Consider the following 23,521-nt stretch of genomic DNA (forward strand, 5'->3'; position numbering starts at 1 on the left):
ACAGGTGTTACAAAGCCCTTCCTTGAACCCTGTTCCTGGATAAGCCTACAAAACTTCCACATCTCTTTCCCTTACCATTGGCAGTCATGCTTTGAGTCACTTGGACGGCACAATCTGAAATTCCTTCCCTAACCCCCTCAGCCTCTCCAACTCCCTCTCCTTAATAAAACACAACTTTGATCAAGTCTTTATTCACACCTTTGGATATCTTTATCTTTGGTTCAGTGTCCATGCTTTCCTTCCAAGCACATTCACAGGAGGTACGGCAGAGGGCAAGGTGGGAGAAATAATATAATTAGCAGGGGGATATATGGATAAAGGTCAGTGGGAGGTCATACGTGTCATATTCTCCTGAGACTCCCATCAGTCTTTAATTTTCCATCTCTGATATGCCTCCTCTCCCTAATCCTCCCAGACAGTTGCATCATCATTTAAATCTTTGGATTTCAACGTAAAATAATGAGAATTTTGGCTATTTCAGTCTTGAAATAGAAACTTTTTCTTAAGTTCCAATGTACTACAAAGAAATTCTGTCCTCCGCTAAGTATTACATTAATATGCACCTTATAAATGAAGTGAGTCACAGAATATTGATATTTAAGCTATAAAGCTTAAAAGATAATTTCATTTGCTCCATCTATGGTGCTGAACGTATCCTCACATATTTGTTCAAATTATATCAAAAATCGTGCTAAGTTTCTCTCATAACCTGAATAAAACACACAATTTTCATATAAATATCCATGAGACAGAATAATCAAGTGAGAAAGGATAAAATTAAGTACTAATCCCATATGACCTCTTCATGCATTCAGAATCCTTTCAATTAACCGTAATATAATTTACTTAGCATTAGCAACAAGAATAGCTTAAGTTAACATTACAGACAGAAGGAATAAACTATGAAGTATTTTTGTACCTCATTCACTACCAATAAAACTCAAGGAGTTTTTGGTTTAAAAAATATTGTTTTAAAGAAAATGATTTCCACTGCCTTGCAGTATTGTATTTATGCAGGTAAAATGTTGAGTTTGCCAGTATAAATTATGAATGAAAACGTAATTATAGCCTGGTGTGAAACACATGATACATCAGTTCAGTTGTGAATTTGTTCAATGTCAATTTCAACCAACAGTTTACAGCGTGGTATCACCTTCCCACTAAATACTTTCATATAAACATATGCTTTTCAAAAACAAAACTGTGTCTCATGTATATGTACATTAATGGAACATTAAGGCTGTAAAAAACATCTTCAGATTATATTATCCACCCAAATTCCAATTTGCTGCTCATAATATTTTGATTTATTGTACCATACCTGTATTACATCAAATGTTGTGCACACAAAATGAGAACAGCAGACCCTTTCCACAATTCAAACCTACAATGCTCAATATATTTAAATCTGCAGAAAATCATGATATCGTAATTAATTTCAGGAAATTATAGTACAAGTTTTCTCCACTTACCAACACTCTTTAGTTTCTCTTCCAGAAGTTTTAATGTTTGCTGAATAGCAGTCCCGTCAGCTGGTGCTACATCAGCACAAAGCATCCCAAGTAATCCATCTAGTTGCTGAGACAACTGTGAAAGATCCATTCACAAGATTCAATTTTCAAGCAAATATATGGCATTAATTGCTCACAATATTCACTAATTTGAATAAAATAAAAAGGTTGCACATTTTAAAAACACATTCTAGAAATGAAACCGATTGTAAAAACTCAAGAAAATGTGAACTAATTATCTTTAACTCATGTATACAGCACCTTTAACATAATAAAATGTCCCAAAAAGTGTTTTGCAGGACCACTTTAAAACAAAACACACCAAGCCACAGAAGGAAATATTAAGTCAGATGAGCAAAGGCTTGGGCAACGAGATAGCTTTTCAGGTACATCTTAAATAGAGAGAGATGAAGAAGTGGTTGGAAGGAATTCCAGAGCTTAGGGCTGTGGCAACAGAAGACACAGCCACCAACAGTAGTGCATACAAAATCAGGGATAAGCAAGAGGACAAAATGAGATGAGTACAAATATCTTCCATTCTCACACCCCTCAGATATTACAGAGGAAGTGAGGGACATGGAGGGATTTGAAAACAAGGATGAGAATTTTAAAATCAAAACACTGATTTACTGGGAAGCCAATGTAAGTCAGTAGGCACAAGGGTAAATGTGAATGAGACTTGGTGTGAATTAGTTCCAGAATGGCAAAGTTTTGGATGATCAAGTTGCCAAAGGGTAGAATGTGGAAGATCAGCCAGGAGAGCATTGGAATAACCAAGACTAGAGACAACAGAGGCACGAATGAGGGTTTGAGCAGAAATGAGCGGAGGCAAGGATGAAGTAGGACAATGCTGCAGAGGTGGAAAGAGACATACTTGGTGACAACATAAATATGTGGCCAGAAGCTCACCTCAGGATCAACAAGGACACCAAGTTCTGGTTTAGTCTCAGACAATTGTCAGGGAGAAGGAATGGACTTGGGAGCTAGGGAACAGAGTTTCGGGCAGGGACAAAAAACAATGGCTTCAGTCTTCTAAAGATATAATTGGTTTACATTTCTACTCACCAGAACTGAATGTCAAATAGGCAATCTGACAATTAGTAAATAACAAAGGAGTCAAAAGAAGCAGTGGTGAAGTAGAGCTGAGTGCTATCAGTGTACATGTGAAAACTAATGGTGTGCTTCCAGATGATGTTGCCAAGGAACAGTATGTAGAAGAGCAATAGGAAGGGGCCAAGAACAGTTTATTGCAGGGGATCAAAGGTAACAGAAGGTGGTTCGAAAACAAATGAAAGTGACATATGAGGACCAGGAAGGGATGTTATGTAGTTCGCATTTTAGTGGGAATAGGGCTGAGGGACCTCGAGGAGGTGGGTTTCATGGATAGGATGAGCTCCAAGAGAACTTGAAGGGGGGGGAATAGGAGAAAAAATAGGGAATTATGTGAGTGAAGGGTTAGGACATGGTGAAACTTTAGATGAAGTTTGGCCCGAGAATGAGTTGAAGTGAGGTACGTGACAGAGGCAGCTAATCAGACTGCCTCAATCTTAGTGATAAAGAAATCCAGAGCTCCTGGTGTTCACCGTGGGAGGTGAAGATGGAGGAAACAGATGACATGGGATTTGAGAGAGCAGCCTGCAGTACATAAAGTGGGCTTATTTTTGCATTCCAGGATCATCTGGAATAGAAAACATTTTTAGCCAATGAGAGCAGGACCCAATCGTACTTCATATGGTCAAGTCAGATTGCCAATGATATCTCTTGAGAGAGTGGAGAGGAGGGCCATACATGGAGAATGACCCAGGTGAGAGAGAGTAATGATTTTTTTAGGGGATTAGGACATAGAAAGGTGTACTGAGGGTGTGTTTAAGCAAAGCAGTAGCTGCAGAATGGGTGTGGTGAATAGAAGTTCAAAAGTTCCACAGTTGGGATTTTGGAAGTGCAGTTGTAAGTGAATTGCAAATAGTCAAAGAGGCTGTTAACCTCAACTCCAATAATTTAATAACTAATAAATGTGAGTGGAATAAAAAAGAAACACCCCCATGATACTTTTCAAGTTGCTCACACTATCCAGGAGATTAATAGTTAATTTCTGGGGACTCCATGGTATTCTCCTGGGCGGCATGGTAGCACAGTGGTTAGCACTGCTGCTTCACAGCTCCAGGGACCTGGGTTCGATTCCCGGCTTGGGTCACTGTCTGTGTGGAGTTTGCACATTTTCCTCGTGTCTGCGTGGGTTTCCTCCGGGTGCTCCGGTTTCCTCCCACAGTCCAAAGATGTGCGGGTTAGGTTGATTGGCCATGCCAAAAATTGCCCTTAGTGTCCTGAGATGCGTAGGTTAGAGGGATTAGTGGGTAAATGTGTAGGGATATGGGGCTAGGGCCTGGGTGGGATTGTGGTCGGTGCAGACTCGATGGGCCGAATGGCCTCTTTCTGTACTGTAGGGTTTCTATGATTTCCATGACAACCCTGAAGGTTTTGACAACCTTAACTAGTGCTGCAAATACAAAACCAACTAGACAGTAAAAACACAAATCCCTAAAGTGTCTAATTGTATTGCTATGCCTTTTGGCACCTGAAATAAGAAAAGCAGGTGCCTCACAACTAGACAGTGGATATCTCTAACCTACCGTCCACAAATATTGTGGTGTGTGTTGTGGTGGTTGCTATCATGAGGGACAATTAGAATAAGGGAAATGAGAGAATGTATTTATTTTGCAGCTTTTATTTTCTCTTTGTTCCATCTTAGAAAAGTAAAGTATAACTAATCAACTCTATCTTTGACTTTGCTGCATGGCAGAACCACACTCTCATTATATGCTTGTCAGTTAGTAGCTTTTTATCTGACTGCACTTATTAGACAACACTGTACATTAAGGTCAATTTATCACATTTCTTACCATGGTAAATCTAAAGCAGATCATCAAACAATTACTTAATTGATATCAGTTCCCAAAATGTGCAAAATGGTTGTATTAACAAGTAACTTACATCCTGAGCAATACCATGAAATTCAAGAGCTGTCTGCAACACATTCTGCCTGAACTCCAGTTGGCTGGCCTGTCGATAACAAACATCACTCAGCTGTTGTTGCAAGGCCTTCAGTTCAAGCAAATCCTCCTCATCCCCTGCGTTCAATAGTGCTGCAATCTGTTGATTAAGTTCCACGTACACTGCAAACCATTCCTGTAGAGAAATTGAAAAGTACAGTAAGAGACAGCAGAGATTCTACACACAGAAATGCCCTTTTTCTGAATCGCCCAATTATTAGGTTTTACACATGACAGGTTTGGCTAATGTATACTCTAATGATAGAAGTATATCATGATAGAAGTTTGACATCACAGAAAGACCATTTTACAAAAAAATCCTCAGGTGGCCTAAAGCATCACACGTCTCTAGCTAAACCACTTAAAAAAGATCTAACTGTTCCATCAATTCTCGTCAATCATCAGAAATTTTGTGGACAAAATGATAGACTTGTGAAACAGTGCAGCATGGATGGAGACAATTTGGCCTAGTGAATACATGTTGCCCCTTTAAATATAATCCAGCTCGTCCCAATCCCATCCACCTTCTCCATACCCTTGTATTCTTTCTCCTTTAAGTATTTATCCAATTCCCTTTTTAAATCCACTGGTGAATCTGTATTCACCGCCCTCTCAGGCAGTGTTCCAAATTCTCACTGTTCATTGTGCGAAGAAAGTTTCCTTACATCGCCTCTGGGTCCTTTTACCAATCATTTTAAATGTTTTCCTTCTGATTAATGACCATCTGGTCATTGGAAACCATGCCATTTTATTTACTCGATCTAAACTCTTCACAATTTAAACACCTTTATGAAATCTCCTCTTATCCTTTTATGTTCCAACAAGAACAACCTCAGTTTCTTCAATCTAGCCACATAACTGGAATCCCTCATTCTTCGAATCAATTCTAGTACATATGTAACCTCTCCAAAGTCTTCACATCATTCTTAAAGTCTGGTGTCCAGAATCAAATTAAAATATTTTAATTATAATAAATATTTACTAAAATAATCAGTACACCATACAAAGATCCAAGTGTATGAGCCAAGTCCTGCCTGTCCCCATCTGGCAGTACGACAGAAAAACAGAGTCAGCTTTCCTGTGACAAAAGAACTGGCTGCCCAGCTCCTCAGTTTACTTCCAGGTGAAATTTGTTTTATTTTTCTTCTTTGGTATATCCAGGTTGTTTTTAGAGACACTCTTTTCTGCAGAAGTTGTTTTCTTCCAGCAAGCCCTGGCTATGTGACCAATCTTGCCACAATTTTTGCATTGATTGTTCTTGCTCCAGCACTCAGCCTGCAAATGACCGATGATATGCCTGTTGCTGGGCATACCTCCTCTGGGTGGCACCTGTGTTATGGATCATCGTGCTTGCTCCTAGCTGAGAAGCCTCTTTTGCCGCAAGCTCCATTAAAATGGCAATCTCCGAGGCTGCTTTCTACCCCAAATTCCGTTCCGGTTTTCATTGTATGGCATAATCTCTAACACCACAATGAGTTCGTCTTGGAGAGAATAATCCAAAGAGTCACCAAATTCACAATGTTCCATGAGGCACTTTGGGTTGTTTTCTCCAACTAACGGATTCCTTCAATGATCAACGGTCTCGGTGCATAATGAACTTCTAAAATTTGATTAGTTCTTGATTGATTTTACTACTAGGTTTCTCAGGCTAAACCAAGCTTTTTGGTAGATCAAAAGTATTGCCGCCAAAAGTGCTTAGGAAAACACAGACTACAATATCCTCAGATATTTTATTGGCTTGAATATAATAGTGACATCTTTGTGTATAAGAATTACAATTCTCAGATTCTTCCTTGAATAGCCCAATGGTGCCATAATTTCCTGCCATTTTTCACTGGTCTTTGATGAATTATCATCTAGATTCTACGGTAGGGCAAGCCAATGGCAGCAGCTATTTTTCTCCAAAGACTTATTGCAGTGCAAAAATCTTTTCTCTCCCACTCTACCTCCGTACCTATTCCAACAGTATACGTGGCAAGCTCTGCCGTCTGAACTCCTTGGGGTGTCTGTTTAATTAACTAGGGACCTTCTTTTCTGCCCACAGCCTTACCGATCCGATGTCAGGTGCTTTTGCCTAACCTGTCGTTTATTTTGTCTAATGTCAAGACTTCCTTGTTGTCTTCCGATGGTTGGCGCTACTTCGATTTTTCTTGTTTTTTTTGTTGAAGAATTAAAATGTGCTCCTCATCGCCAGTTTTCTTTTGGTCCTGTTATATTTGTAGCACTTGTTGCAGGATAAAATAATAGAAAGTGATAGTACTTGAGTTTAGGTGTAACAACATGACAGGTTTATCAGGTAGTTGTTTACTCCACAGTCACTGAATCGAGACTGAATAAAGCCCAGGAAGTAGCCAATGAAGACTGATCAAGTGATCAAACCCTTAAAGGGACCACGCAACACACAATAAGTCTAATATATAACAGGACGGCAATTGGCCAGGTTTAATTTGTCCTGCTTTGTATACAAGACATGCCTGAACAATTTTGGAATATTGTCACAGCCCATTGCCTTTGCAGTGTCCAATGCCTTCAACTGTTTTTTTGATATCATGTGGAATGAATCAAATTTGTTGAAGATTGGTATCTGTGATGCTGGGGGGGCTGAAATGGATCACTCACTCAATATTTCTGGCTGAAGATTGTTGCAAATGCTTCAGCTTTGTCTCTGGGACTGATGTGCTGGGCTCCTCCTTTCCCTCCAGCGAATTAATTGTCCACCAACATTCACGACTGGATGTGGCAGGACAATTTGATCTGAACCCAGGTCCCCAGTGCATTACCCTGGGTCCCTGGATTACTAGTGCAGAGACAATACAGTTACGCCAAAGCCTCCCCCAGAAAAGTTGAACAGCTTTGGGGACTTCATGAATTGACAGTAAAGCCTGAACAATTTACTGGTTAGATCACAAGCTTGAAAACATTCTCTCGTTAATTATATCCCTGATATACAGTGAAATCTTTAGTGGAATGTGGAAGCACAGTAATGCAATTTGGGGTTCGCCATCTCGTGTTGTGAATTCAATTCACTTTAGTCTCTGTGCTTTTCAAAAATCTGGATCAGGAAAGTTCAATTCAGGTTTCCTTTTGTGGCAGCACTCAGAGCACCAGGGACCTGGGTTCAATTCCCGGCTTGGGTCATTGTATGTGTGGAGTCTGCACATTATCCCCCTATTTGCTCCAGTTTCCTCCCACAGTCCAAAAAACGTGCTGGTTAGCTGCACTGGCCATGCTAAATTTTTTCTCAGTGTACCCAAACAGGCGCCAGGGTGTGACGACTAGGGGATTTTCACAGTAACTTCATTAGTGTTCATGTAAGCCTACTTGTGACTAATAAAAAACTTATGGGGGCGGCATGTTGGCACAGTGGTTAGCACGGCTGCCTCACAGCACTAGGGACCCGGGTTCAATTCTGGTCTCGGGTGACTGTGTGGAGTTTTGCACATTCTCCTGTGTCTGCGTGGGGTTCCTCCAGATGCTCCGGTTTCCTCCCACAGTCCAAAGATGTGCGGGTTAGGTTGATTGGCCATGCTGAAGTGCCCCAAGATGTGTCGGTTAGGGGGATTAGTAGAGTAAATATGCGGGGTCACGGGCTGGGTGGGATTGTTGTCGGTGCAGACTCGATGGGCAGAATGACCTCCTTCTGCACTGTAGGGATTCTATGATTTGGTATGCACAGGGTGGGGCCGGTTAGTAAAAAATGCCAGTTAATGGAGAGTTCCATTTACCATTGCAGTACAGTGCAATATTTGCAGCATGTACTAATATGCAAGCATTCAGGAAGTAAAGAACAATATTCTTCATACTTCTAACCTTTAAAAGTACAATGAAGCATTAATAAAGGTATAAAATAATGCAGTATACAAGTACGGGTTCCGGTTAGCCTTGCAATTGCTTCCACTTGGTAAAATGATGATTCTTATTAGGGGAACATCAGAAATTCTGCTTCGGAGAGAATTCCTGTAGATAAAAGTGACTGTAGTGCAGGGCTTCTCAACCTCCCAAGAGCACTGAAGGAACCTCTGAGAAACATTATTATATTGAAAAATTGAACCACAAAAATGATGATCATTTCACAATAGGTATATACATACAAAACCAAATTTAAAGATATTTCTCTGTCTTACAGGTATCCAGTTACTATAATTAAAACGTTCTGTTATGCAACAAATACTTCCAAGTTTTACCTTCTTTTGTCATTTTTAATAGGAGCACCAACTCTCATACACTCCCTCACCCACAGCCCCCAACCCCCCCCCCCCCCCCACCCCAAACCAAGGAGGGTTCCACAGAAGCAGTTTGGGAATCCCTGTTGAGTTGCAATGCTGTCTTCAACTTCAAATCATAATGTTGCAGCTTCAAAAGTCAATAACCACCTTAAGAGGTGATTTACACGGGCTCTTATAATATTACCACTATCAGCCCATAGAACCATAGAAAATTACAGCTCAGAAACAGGCCTTTTGGCCCTTCTTGTCTGTGCCGAACTATTTTATGCCTAGTCCCACTGACCTGCACTTGGACCATATCCCTCCACACCCCTCTCATCCATGAACCCGTCCAAGTTTTTCTTAAATGTTAAAAGTGACCTCGCATTTACCACTTTATCCGGCAGCTCATTCCACACTCCCACCACTCTCTGCATGAAGAAGCCCCCCCTAATATTCCCTTTAAACTTTTCTCCTTTCACTCTTAACCCATGCCCTCTGGTTTTTTTCTCCCCTAGCCTCAGCGGAAAAAGCCTGCTTGCATTCACTCTATCTATACCCATCAAAATCTTATACACCTCTATCAAATCTCCCCTCAATCTTCTACGCTCCAGGGAATAAAGTCCCAACCTATTCAATCTCTCTCTGTAACTCAGCTTCTCAAGTCCCGGCAACATCCTTGTGAACCTTCTCTGCACTCTTTCAATCTTATTTACATCCTTCCTGTAACTAGGTGACCAAAACTGTACACAATACTCCAAATTCGGCCTCACCAATGCCTTATATAACCTTAACCTTACCATAACACTCCAACTTTTATACTCGATACTCCGATTTATAAAGGCCAATGTACCAAAGGCACTCTTTACGACCCTATCCACCTGTGACGTCACTTTTAGGGAACTCTGTACCTGTATTCCCAGATCCCTCTGTTCAACTGCACTCTTCAGAGTCCTACCATTTACCCAGTACTAAAATATTTTTTATTTGCTGGTTTCTCTAGAGGAAGGAACTGTATTTGTTGCCAATATTGGTGTTGATTCCATCCCACTACATAAGCATTTCTATTAGACAAGTCAGGCATTGTAATAAATAAATATCAATAAATGCCATTAGGCATTTGTTTGAGCATTATTGTGCTTCTATATACATGATAACATTAGTAGACCCTTATTTCTGCAGGGAAGTGACTGAGCTCATGCTGGTGCATATTATCAGCCTCAATGCCCATGGTTCAGGGGAAACAAAATTCAGCTTGGTCTTCTGTTCCCAACTGCTATCCCCTGCTAGAATGCATCACTATCAATAAAAACATTTATATCTTTTAGGCATTGCTTTGCTTCAAATTAGGATTGCAATTATTTCCTCTGATTTCAAATTCTTTTATCTTTAGTAATTTTCCCAATGCCTTTTGGAGAGTTGAAAGTTTAGAGCGATTTAGATTGCAAATGTTAAACTAACTGGGAGAAAGGCAACATTAGGTTTGGTTGTGGTCAGACTTTAAAGATTGTTTTCCCCCAACAAAAGTAATTTTTTCCTTCATGGCATCTATTTCTCCTCTTGATTGTTACCAATCTTTTTTGGCAGTTTATTTTTCAGTTAAATTAAAGTTTTTTCTTTAAGTATTGGAAATACTGTTTACAGCTTCCCATAAATCCACACACTGGACTCCTTATTCCCCACAGTTCAAGTGCTACAGATGTTGAGTTGATAGTAAAATAGCTTCTGTGCTGCAAGAGAACAAGAGTCCTGTGCAATGCGCACTGAATGGAATCTTGATGAGGACGTTAATGCAGACATTAGGAGTGTGTGCTATAATTATGCAGAATAGGTAGATTGTGGCATCGGTTATCATTGAAGCTGATTTGACACTGGAACTGCCATTTTTCATCTTGCCACTTCAGCCAAAGCGCCTTCTTAAACATGCACAATTAAATATGCATTCAACAGCAGGAAGGAGATACCTATTTAAAGCTATCATCAACAACTTGCAGTATTAAGTTTGTAGAATTGCTTGGTAGTCTGAAGAGTTGGGTAAAATTGGTGATGCCCAGAGACTGCATTGTATGTGGAGAAGGCTTTGGCTGTGAATGCAAGGGTTCTGGTCATGCCACCTGTCCTCAGTCATTGATACTGTAATTGTAACCCACTTTGAACTGGAGCATGAGATAGAGCTGAGCCAGAGGCATCAAAGAGGAGGACAAGTTCACAGAGAGAGGAGCAGTGGGTTAGAAAGGCTCTCAGCAAGAGGTGGTATCCACTTGGATTTCCCTGGTACAGCTGGACGATCTGTAAATGCCTTACTTGACTACAGTTTTCATGAACACAAGACTAAATTCCCATTGTACAACAGTCACTCACCTTACCATTCTTCTGTTACAGAGCATCACACCTTCCTCTTGGCTACAATGGTGAAATTAAGGCCTCCATAAACCTTACAAACCTCATCCAAAATACCATTCAACATTCCACACAAGAGTCAACTAATCACACTTGTGTCCCCTGAGAGCCTGTTTGCAGGTGCCTTTCCTGCACCCCCTCAAAAGCACTTTTTATAAAACTCATGATCCTGTCTGCCTTATTAATCACTTTGTCAACATGCCCTGCCACCTTCAATAATGTGTCCACATACTCTAAGCTCGCTCTGCTCCTGAACCCCTTACAGAAGTGCATCCTTTAATTTATATTGCTTCTCCTCATTCTTCCTACCAAAATGCATAACTTCAGAATTCTCTCCGATAAATTTCATCTGCCACATATCTGCCCATTCAATCATTGTGTCCTTTTAAAGTCTATCTCTTCACCGTTCACAATTCTGCTAACTTCTGTCATCTGCAAATTTTGAAATTGTGCTCCATATACGCAAGTCTAGGTCACTGAAATAGATCAAGAAAAGCACGGTCCTGGTACAGACCACTGGGGAACACTACCACACAACATGCCCGAGTCTGAAAAACAACTGTTCACTACTACTCTCTGTTTCCTGTCACTCAGTCAACTTTAGATCCATGCTGTCACTGTTGCTTTTATCTCATCAGCTTCATTTTGCTCGCAAGCCTATTATATGACACATTATCAAATGCTTTTGTGAAATGGATTTACAGCACATTAACCCTCTCTGTTACCTTATCAAAAAAGATATGGGACAAAGACAGGAATACTTTTACCTTGCATTCTTTAGACCTGGTGACTAGATTTAGCCTTTCTACAACAATACATAATGAAGAGAAAAGGATTCTGAGAGATAACATTGTGAAGAGATGGATAGGAACTCGACTTGGCTCCACCAATCAAGTTTCTAACTGACAATGGAGGGGATTTTACCAATGACAAGTTCAGGGATGTGTGAAAATATGAGCATTATGGTAATAAATACGACATCTGCGAGTACTTTCAGTAATAGACTCCATGAAAGGAACCATGCGGTGATCAAAATGAAATTTTAGTTGATCCACCAGATTCCAAACTGGCAACTGCCCTGATGTGGCAGGTTCATGTAAAGAAGTAAATCCATTTGGTTGGATGGCATATTCTCTATCAGTTGCCTCTTGTGTTATGAGATAGTCCCCCTGCTCTAGAAGGTTTACTTCTATTTGCTCTATAATTAGTTGATGATGGTAAGAGAGCACTTAGTAAACATGGCAATCATAGGATCACAGACTGGAATCGAACCTGGGCCCCTGGAGCTGTGGGACAGCAGTGCCACCGTGCTGCCCACATTGTTGCAGGACTCTCAGATGATTTATTCCCACTTTTTCTAATGCAGACAATCCCTTTGCATCTAACTGATTGAAAATAGCAACATGCTGGTTGTTGCAAAGATCATGGCATGTATGAATCTATCGGTGCTTTTGATTGGCCTGCTCGTGATCCCGTTTTCCTTTTCAGACTTAATAACAAAGTCAATACTGATACCATGATCTAATATGGGCTGCCATATCAGCAAGTAACAACATTAAGCATAAATTCAGCCATATATATGCTAAAATATGCACAAGAAATGAACCTTCTTTTGTATCATGAACATATCCACACATACACATCCTCATCCACACATTACAAAGACTACTGCCACTGAAACGCTAAAATATGTGAAATCTTTCCTGATTAGTTTTGGTAACTGTTTATGTATATTATTATACCCATTAAGCCCCTTTCATTTATATTAATATGTTTTGGTTTTTGGAGTGCTACCTTTTAAAACTCTTGGCTATTGCTACTGAGAAGTAGATTGTTTCATAAAATTCAGTGAGATACTTTAAAGATACGTCAGATCAACAGAAAAATAACAGTGCACTGAACAATAAATGCACATTATACTATTTCATTGGAGGACATTATGAAACATGCTTCAGTACTAATTCCATGGTATAAATGTACATTTGGATGAATCACAGTCATATAATTAATACAAGATTAGAAACAACACAAGGATTAATGAAGGTAGCACAATAGTTGTTGTATACAAAGATTTTCAAAATCCATTTGAAAAAGTACCACCTCACAGACTTAATCAGAAAGTAGAAGCACTGGGTACGAAACAGAAGATGGTAACTTGGGCATGTAATTGGATAGGAGAGGAGATGCAGAGAGTAGTAGTGACCTGATGTTTTTCTGGCTGGAGAGTGGGGATAAAGGGGTCTTTTTCAGGACGGCAGCCGGTGACTAGTGGTGTCCCTCAGGGGTCGGTGCTGGGACCACAACTTTTCACGATATACATTAACGATTTGGAAGAAGGAACTGAAGGCACTGTTGCTAAGTTTGCAGATGATACAAAGTTATGTAGCGATACAGGTAGAATTGAGGAAGCAGGGGGCTGCAAAAGGACTTGGACAGGTTAGGAGAGTGGGCAAAGAAGTGGCAGATGGAATACAATGTGGAAAAGTGTGAGGTTATGCAGTTTGGAAGGAGGAATGGAGGCACAGACTATTTTCTAAATGGGAAAATGCTTAGGAAGTCAGAAGCACAAAGGGACTTGGGAGTCATTGTTCAAGATTCTCTTAAGGTTAACATGCAGGTTCAGTCGGCAGTTAGGAAGGCAAATGCAGTGTTAGTATTCATGTTGAGAGGGCTAGAATTCAAGAGCAGGGATGTACTTCTGAGGCTGTATAAGGCTCTGGTCAGACCCCATTTGGAGTATTATGAACAGTTTTGGGCCCCATATCTAAGGAAGGATGTGCTGGCCTTGGAAAAGGTCCAGAGGAAGTTCACAAAAATGATCCCTGGAATGAAGAGCTTGTCGAATGAGGAACAGTTGAGGGCTCTGGGTCTGCACTCGTTGGAGTTTAGACGGATGAGGGGGCATCTTATTGAAACTTACAGGATACTGCAAGGCCTGGATAGAGTGGATGTGGAGAGGATGTTTCCACTAGTAGGAAAAACTAGAACCAGAGGGCACAACCTCAGGCTAAAGGGACGATCCTTTAAAACAGTATCACAACACCAGGATAAAGTCCAACAGGTTTATTTGGTAGCACGAGCTTTTGGAGCATTGCCCCTTCATCAGATGACTCACCTGATGAAGAGGCAACGCTCCGAAAGCTCGTGTTACCAAATAAACCTGTTGGACTTTAACCTGGTGTTGTGAGACTACTTACTGTGCCTACCCCAGTCCAACGCCGGTAACTCCACATCCTTTAAAATAGAGATGAGGAAGAATTTCTTCAGCCAGAGAGTGATGAATTTGTGGAACTCTTTGCCGCAGAAGGCTGTGGTGGCCTGGTTATTGAGTGTCTTTAAGATAGATAGAGATAGATAGGTTCTTGATTAATAAAGGGATCAGGGTTTATGGGGAAAAGACAGGAGAATGGGGATGAGAAAATATCAGCATGATTGAATGGCGAAGCAGACTCGATGGGCCGAGTGGCCTAATTCTGTTCCTATGTCTTATGGTCTTATGGAGAGAAGTATGCAATGGGGATAATCAGGGGTTAGTAATATGACCATTGCTTTTCTTTTATACAAAACAATTTGGATTTGGGGAGAGGGAGTAGAATTTTGATGTTCATGGATGATACAATATGAGACAACTTAGTAAATAGTGAGCAGAGTAGTTGCAGATTTTAGGATGACACAGACAGACTAGAAACATGCAACTTAATGTGGAAAAGTGGAAAGTGTTGCACTTTGGGATGAACAACATGGTGAGTCGCTATAATCTAAATTGTTATTATTTTGAGGGGTTGCAAAAATAGAGGGATCTCAGGGCGCAAATTCACAAATCATTGAAGATGGCATGTCAAGTTGATAAGGCGATTAAGAAAGGTCATGGAATACTTAATTTTGTAAATGGGTATATTGGACAGAGGGAGCCTTTGTTTCATCCCCACTAAGACAGGTTTATCCTTCCTTCGGTACAGAGACAAAAACTGTACACAATACTCCAGATATAGTTTCACCAAAGCCCTATACAATTGTAACAAGACTTCCTGACTCATGTAATCCAATCCCTTTGTAATGTAGGTCAACATACCATTTGTCATCTGAATTGCTTGGCTGTTCCTGCATGTTAACACTCCATGTTTTATGTACGAGGTACTCAAATCTCTCTGAACACCAACATTTAATAGTCTCTCACCATTGTGCACCTCAGGCAAATTGGCTTTCTTCTGTTCTAAGATTCTATTCCATGAGTACGCCATTCACAAAGTCATTATAGATTTAAGCAGTCAAACATTTGGTAAATTTTGTACTTGGCCACTTGGTATATTACTGGCAATAATACAATTATACCTTTGCTCCTCACATGGCTCTCTTAACTATATTTTAATTGTATGCAAGTAGTGGGCATGAAACAGTGAAACTGTGCATGAAACAGGCTGAAACTGTGGTTGTTGGGTTAGGTAGTGTGGTCTTGTAATAAATAACTCTAAATATCAAAGTGTGTAAAGATTGGCTCCAGTTCTATCCTTCAATAACTGACATTCATTTGCTGGAATAGAACATTACATTTAACAGATATTCGGATAATTAATATTTGATCACTTACTAAAACAATTTGCAGGATTAGATTAAGATAAATCACCATAATTAATTGTACTATTTCTTAGTTAAAGGCAGTTTCAGCAAACTGCCCAGCAGTCACAATGCTGAACACTGATCTGAGATTACATTTTCCAACATTCTGCAGCAATAAACTTGTTAATCATGCAGATGAAAACAGAATTTCACAATTATAACAATGAAAGTAATCTTCTTTATAAATCACTCCAATTAACTGACACAATGTAATAATAATCTATAATCTACTTTGTGTCTTGTTGGGAAATATTCTAAGAGGTGGTGATGGTGACGTAGTGGTTATGTCATTGGTTAATAATCCAGAGACCCAGGTTAATGGTCTGGGGACTTGGGTTTAAATCTCACCATGGAGCTGGTGGAATTTAAATTCAATTAATAAATTTGTAAATAACAATTAAGCACAGTAATGGTGACCATGAAACGATCAGGGATTGTCATAAAAACCCATCTGGTTCACTAATCCCCGAAGGAAATAAATCTGCCTTTCATCCTTAACTGGTCTGGCTATAGGTCTGCTGACTTTTAACTATCGTCTGAAATGGCTTAACAAGCCACTTAGTTGCATCAAACTGTGACAAAGACAAAGAGGAATTAAGCTGGATGGACCACCCAATCTCAATTTAGGCACTGGAAATGACAAAGGCACACTCAAGCTATTGAGACTGCAAAGTCCTCCTTCCTAACATCTGGAAACTTGTGCCAAAATTGGAACAATTGCCCCACAGGCCGGACCAAGCATCATCCTGGCATAGACATACTCACTGAATCATAGTTAACAATGTCCCATACACCACCAGCATCATCCCTGGAGGTTGTGGCACAGTGGTTTACAGTCAAGAGGGAGTTGTCCTGGGAATCCTCAATATTGACTCTGGAACCCATGAAGTCTCATAGCATCAGGTCAAATAAGGGCAAGAAAACTTCCTGCTGATTACCACCTACCGTCACCCCTCAGCGGATGAATCGGTACTCCTCCATGTTGGACAGTAACTGGAAGATGTATTGAGGATGCCTTGGCGAGAGAATGTACTCTGGGTGAGGGTCTTCAATGACCATCACCAAGAGAGGCACGGTAACACCATTACTAACTGAGCTGGCTGACTCCTGAAGGATATCACTGTTCAGACTGGATCTGTGGCAGGTGGTGAGGGAATCAACAAAAGAGAAAAACCTACTTGATCTTATCCTCACAGATCTACCTGCTGACAATGCATCGGTCCCATGAGAGCACTGGTAGAAGTGGCCACCGCACAGTTGTGGAAACAAATTCCTGTCTTTACATTGAGGATGCCTTCAATTGTATTATGCTGCACATCACCTTACTGGCCAGTTAGTTTAATATCAGTTGTGGGCAAGCTTATAGAAACAATTATTCGGGATAGAATTCATAGTCATATAGAAAAATGTGGGGCAATTAGGCAGAACCAACATGGATTTCTTGCTGGAGTTTCTGAGGAGGTCACAGAGTGCAATGTCAATGGATAATTTTTGGGCTGGAGGAAGGCTCATAATGGTGTTCCCAGAGTTTGGAACTGGGCCTCTTGCTTTTCCTGATATATAGTAATGATCTAGATCTTGGTGATCAGGTGATAATTTCAAAATTTGCAGATGGCACAAAATTTGGAAGCATTATAACCTGTGAGAAGGACATTGTAGAACTTCAAAGGGACATCGACAAGATGATGGTGGAGTGGGAAGATAGATGGCAGATGAAGTTCAATGTGGAGAAGTGTGAGGTGATGCATTTTGTTGGGAAGAACGTGGACGGACAATTAAATTACAGGATAAAGTTTTTAAGGGAGTCCAGGAGCAGAGAGTCCAGTGTAAATTTGCATAGATCATTCAAGGTAGCAGGACAGGGAGAGAGAACAGTTAATAAAACATATAGTACTCTGGGCTTTATTAATAGGGGCATAGAGTACAAGAGCAAGGAAGTTATGCTGAACTTATTAGACCTCATCTGGAGTACTGCGTACAGTTTGGCACAGTTCCACCTGCCAGAAATCCAGTCTTAACAGCGATATTCTTCAGGACTCGGCCAGCTTGGTTAGTAATGAAGTTACTGAGCGACTCTTGGTGATGGTCATTAAAGACCCTCACCCAGAGTACATTCTCTCCCTATGTCACCCTCAGTACATCTTCCAGTTGGTGTCCAACATGGAGGAGTACAAATTAACTATAGGAAGGATGTGAAAGCATTAGAGAGAGTGCAGGAGTTTACGAGAATGGTTCCAGGGATGAGAAACTTCAGTTTTAAGGATAGACTGGAGAGGTTGGGACTGTTCTCTTTAGAGAGAAGGCGGCTAAGAGGAAATTTGATATCAATGTTCAAAATCATGAGGAGGCTAGACAGAGGGGATAGGGAGAAACTGTTCCTGCTCGTAAAAGGATCATGGACAAGAGGGCACAGATTTCAAGTGATTTGCAAAAGAAGCAAATGTGATGTGGGGAAAAACGTTTTCACATGAGCTGTTTGTCTGGAATGCACTGCCTGGAAGTGTGGTGGGGGTACGTTTAATTGAAACATTCATGAGGGATGATTACTTTAATAGAAACTATGTGCAGGTGGACAGGGAAAAGGCAGTGGAATGGCACTAAATCACGATGCTCATTTGGAGAGCCGGTGCAGATACGATGGGCTAAATGGCCTCCTTCTGAGCCATAACCATTCTGTGAAATAAGGTAGACTTCAAACAGATCTCGAAAATCAAAACTAGCCTTTCATGAGGTGTTGTGGGCTAACAGCAGCAGAATTGTGTTCAATCAAAATCTGAACCTCATGGCTCAGAATATCGCCCACTCTACCATTACCGTCAAGCCAGCGGATCAACCCTGGTTTAAATAAGAGTTCAGGACATCATACCAGGAGAAACACCAGGCATACTTAAAAAGATGGCAACCTGTTGAAGCTACAACACAGGACTGTCGCCAAAGGCTCTATTACATATCAAACAGGAGAATCAGCGATAGACAGAGCTAAGCGATCCCAAAACAAACAGATGAGACCCAAGCTCTGTAGTCTTGTCACACCCAATCATGAATGGCGGTGGACCATTAAACAACAAACTGGAGGAGGAGGCTCCACAAATATCCCTATCCTCAATGAAAGGGATGCCCAGTAAGACAAGGCTGAGCATTTTCAAAAATCTTCAGCCACAAGTATCAAATGGATGATCCATCTTGGTCTCCTTCTGAGGTCCCCAGAATCATAGATGCTAATTTGATTTGCACCACGTGATGTCAAGATACTGCAAAGGCTTTGGAACTTGACAACAATGTACTGAAGACTTGTGCTCCAGAACTAGCCATGTTCCTCGCCAAGCTGTTCCAGTACAGCTACAACACTGGTATCAACCTGGCTATGTGGAAAATTGCCCAGATATGTCCTGTTCACAAAAAGCAGGACAAATCCAACTCAGCCAAATACCACAACAGTATCAGTGTACTCTCAATTATCAGTGAAGCGATGGGACATAATGTCAACAGTGCTATCACTTACTTATCAATGTCCAGGGCCACTTAGTTCCTGATCTCGTTACAGACTTGGCTTAAAATGGAAAAACCTGCTGAACTCAAGAAGGAAGGTGAGAGTGACAGGCTTGACATCAAGGCTTCATTTGACCGATAGCATCATGGAGCCCTAGCAAAACTGAAGTCAACAGGAATAGCTGTGAAAACTCTCCACCGGTTGGAGACATACTTAGCACAAAAGAAGATGGCTGTGGTTTTTGGAAGTCAAGCCTCTCAGTCCCAGGACATCGCTGCAGGATTGTAGTGCCCTAGGTCCAAGCATCTTCAGTAGCTTCATCGATGACGTCCCCTCCATCATAAGGTCAAAGTAATGATGTTTGTGATGTTTAAACAATTGTCAGTATCTTTCGCAACACTTAGACACTGCAGTAGTCCATGTCCATATGCAACAAAACCTAGGTAACAGTAAAGTCTGGGCTGATAAGTGGCAAGTAATATTTGTGCCCCACAAGAGTCAGAAAATGACCATCTCCAATGAGAGAGAATTTAACCATCTCTCCTTGACATTCAATGGCATTACCATTGCTGAATCCTCCACTATCCACATCCTGGGAATTACCATTGACTGAACTGCGCAAGTCATATAAATAATGCGGCTACAAAAACAGGCCAGAGGCTGGGAACTTTGTGGCGAACAACTCACCGACTCCCCAAAGTCTGTCCACCATCTACGAGGCACAAGTGAAGAATGTGATGGAATATTCTCCACTTGCCTGGAAGAGCGTAACTCTAACAACACTTAAAAAGTTTAACACCAGCCAAGACAAACAGCCTACTTGACTGGCACCCCATCAACCCGCCTTAAACATTCACTTTCTCCAATACCAACACACAGTGGCAGCAGTGTGCACCATCTACAACATGCATGACAGCAAGTCACCAAGGCTCCTTCAACAGAATCTTCCAAACCCATGACCACCTAGAAGGAAAAGGGCAGCAGATACATGGGAACACCACCACCTGCAAGTTCCCCTCCATATCACCCTGTCCTGGAACTGGAACACTGTTCCTTCATTGTTGCTCGTTCAAAATCCTGGAGCTCACTTCCTAACAGCACTGTGGATGTACTCACACCATGTGGACTGGCAGCAGTTCAAGGCGGCAGCTCGCCACTATCTTCTTGAGGCCAATTAGGGATGGGTAACAGATGCTGGCCTAGCTAGCAACACCCAAATCTAGTGAAAGAATTTTTTTAAAAATATTGCATTTTAAATCCGAGTCGGAGCTTGGACTGCAGAAAAACTTCCTTGCTCTAATCAATTCTACTTTTTGACTTGGCAAATCTGTTGCAAGTTTTGATGTTTAATTATTACAAATAACATAAAATCAACGTATTATAAAAATAGGAATATATGCTTTAAAAAATGGGACTAAGTTACCTCTGCATGCCTTAGTTCAATTATCCCTTATTGTCCCTACTTCACCCGAAGACTATACATGATTTCGACCTCCTAATACAACATGACCACTGATCAACTACTAATACAATTGTTGTGAAGCACAAAGAAAGTTAAGACGTTAGCAATTTCTTGGAAACTCTGAATTGAAAAAAAGAACATTCTATTCAACTTCATAAAATCATCAGTTTATATTTTATGTAAGTTAATGATGACCCATGAGTTTAGCTACAGATCTGGGGGCACTCCTACACTTTAAACACTCTTGGGAAGACTTACAAAACTTGAGTTTCAGCTCACAATTGTACTGAGTTAAGCATTGAAATGTTTATAAATCATTTACTGTTAGATTGCAACCCACCTTCCATTCTCCTATTTGTCGCACACTGTAAATCAGTCCCTTAATCTGTTTCCACACTTATATTTTGAAGAGCAATACCAGTCTAAGGCGATGCAACATGACACGCAAAGTTAAGCACTCATCTAATTTTATCACTGGCTGAAAATTAAGAAGTTACTGTAACATGGCACTGCCACAGGCTTTTTGACTTATATGAGACATTTTATTTTCAATCACTTTTTACTCAACGCATGAACTTGGCATCAAGCATTTTTCAGCATCATGGTGTTCTGACAGGTAGCATGGGAATGGGCCAATGGCAATAAAAGTGACAGTATACAAGATTAAAATTAATTTTTAACTACAGCAATTGTCAGAGATAAGATTAAGAATCATGAGCATTCCCTGGAGTATTCATTTGATACTTTGTAATACTGTACTTTCCAGCAGAATACCAATCAGGTCACTTAGCGTGTTCCAACTTTATTTCATGGGAAAATTGTATATTGTAAAAAGGAGCACATCATGCACATTATTTTAGTATAATTATTTTATTTCAGAAATTTGTTTTAAATTCTCATTATCTTCCCTCTAAACAGAAATAATAGTTATAAATCCTAAGGAAATAAACTGGCACCTTGAACCTTGTTATTTGTCATTTATATTAATGATTTGGATGAGAATATAGGAAGTATGGTTAGTAAGTTTGCAGATGACACTAAGATTGGTGGCATAGTGGACAGTGAAGAAAGTTATCTCCAATTGCAACAGGATCTTGATCAATTGGGCCAGTGGGCTGACGAATGGCAGATGGAGTTTAATTTAGATAAATGCGAAGTGATGCATTTTGGTAGATTGAACCAGGGCAGGACTTACTCAGTTAATGGTAGGGCGTTGGGGAGAGTTACAGAACAAAGAGATCTAGGGGTACATGTTCATAGCTCCTTGAAAGTGGAGTCACAGGTGGACAGAGTGGTGAAGAAGGCATTCGGCATGCTTGGTTTCATCGGTCAGAACATTGAATACAGGTGTTGGACAGTCTTGTTGAAGTTGTACAAGACATTGGTAAGGCCACACTTGGAATACTGTGTGCAATTCTGGTCACCCTATTATAGAAAGGATATTATTAAACTAGAAAGAGTGCAGAAAAGATTTACTAGGATGCTACTGGGACTTGATGGCTTGGGTTATAAGGAGAGGATGGATAGACTGGGACCTTTATCCTCTGGAGTGTAGGAGGCTGAGGGGTGATCTTATAGAGGTCTATAAAATAATGAGGGGCATAGATCAGCTAGATAGTCAATATCTTTTCCCAAAGGTAGGGGAGTCTAAAACTAGAGGGCATAGGTTTAAGGTGAGAGGGGAGAGATACAAAAGTGTCCAGAGGGGCAATTTTTTCACACAGAGGGTGGTGAGTGTCTGGAACAAACTGCCAGAGGTAGTAGTAGAGGCGGGTACAATTTTGTCTTTTAAAAAGCATTTAGATAGTTACATGGGTACGATGGGTATAGAGGGATGTGGGCCAAATGCAAGCAATTGGGATTAGCTTAGGGGTTTAAAAAAAAAAAGGGTGGCATAGACAATTTGGGCCGAAGGGCCTGTTTCCATGCTGTAAACCTCTATGACTCTAACTCTTTGGCATTTTTAAACCTATTAATTCACGTGCATTAAATATACTTCTGTTGTACTGTGCAAAAACAAACCCTTACACTGTGCTGGCTTTCTATTTCCTCATGTTTTTGCTGCAAGGCTTGCGAAGCTCGAATAGAATCCCCAATTCCCCACTGAGTCCTCAGTTGTTCTGAGCCAGGTCCTTCCAGCCAGTTCACAACCTAAAGTGAGAAATCAATGTTGTTAATTGAATGGCAAATCTTCATCAGAACAATATTCCTGAAAATCCCTCCGATGTGAAATAAAACAACACAACAAAAAAACAGTGGTACAACCAGATATACTTGGAGACTCAAATAGGAATATATATATATCATCAGTTTGGGCATCAACTATTTAGCAAACCATTTACTGTTCCATTTAAAAATTAAATTTGTAGCGAATGGTCTGGTGATAGAGGGATGTGGGCCTGCATTTGGCCCACATCCCTCTATACCCATGTTGGATTTTTATGAAGATGTGACTAGTGCGGTTGACGGAGGGGAACCGGTGGATGCGGTGTTTTTGGATTTCCAAAAGCCGTTTGATAAGGTGCCTCACAAAAGGTTGCTGAAGAAGATTGGGTCACACGGAGTTGGGGGTAGGGTGTTAGCGTGGATTGGGGATTGGCTATCCGACAGGAAGCAGAGAGTCGGAATAAATGGGTGCTTTTCTGGTTGGCGGATGGTAACTAGTGGCGTGCCGCGGGGATCGGTACTGGGGCCTCAACTATTTACCATTTATATAGACGATCTGGAGGAGGGGACTGAGTGTTGGGTAACAAAGTTTGCAGACGACACAAAGATAAGTGGAAAAG

The 23,521-nt window shown here is 40.7% G+C and overlaps 1 protein-coding gene across 3 annotated transcripts in view; it reads right to left on the reverse strand.

Annotated features, from left to right (window-relative positions):
- Window positions 1-23,521, reverse strand: part of sestd1 (SEC14 and spectrin domains 1) — a 150,618-nt gene that overhangs the window by 18,958 nt on the left and 108,139 nt on the right. For all 3 annotated transcript variants that reach the window (XM_078228494.1, XM_078228493.1, XM_078228495.1), the window contains 3 exons: window positions 22,764-22,886; window positions 4,503-4,697; window positions 1,473-1,587 (listed from right to left, as the gene is read on the reverse strand). In XM_078228494.1, the coding sequence (XP_078084620.1) occupies window positions 1,473-1,587; window positions 4,503-4,697; window positions 22,764-22,886 (433 nt within the window). The remainder of the gene's footprint in view (window positions 1-1,472; window positions 1,588-4,502; window positions 4,698-22,763; window positions 22,887-23,521) is intronic.

This window comes from Mustelus asterias, chromosome 14 (assembly GCF_964213995.1).
Source record: "Mustelus asterias chromosome 14, sMusAst1.hap1.1, whole genome shotgun sequence".
In the NCBI taxonomy this organism is placed as follows: Eukaryota; Metazoa; Chordata; class Chondrichthyes; order Carcharhiniformes; family Triakidae; genus Mustelus; species Mustelus asterias.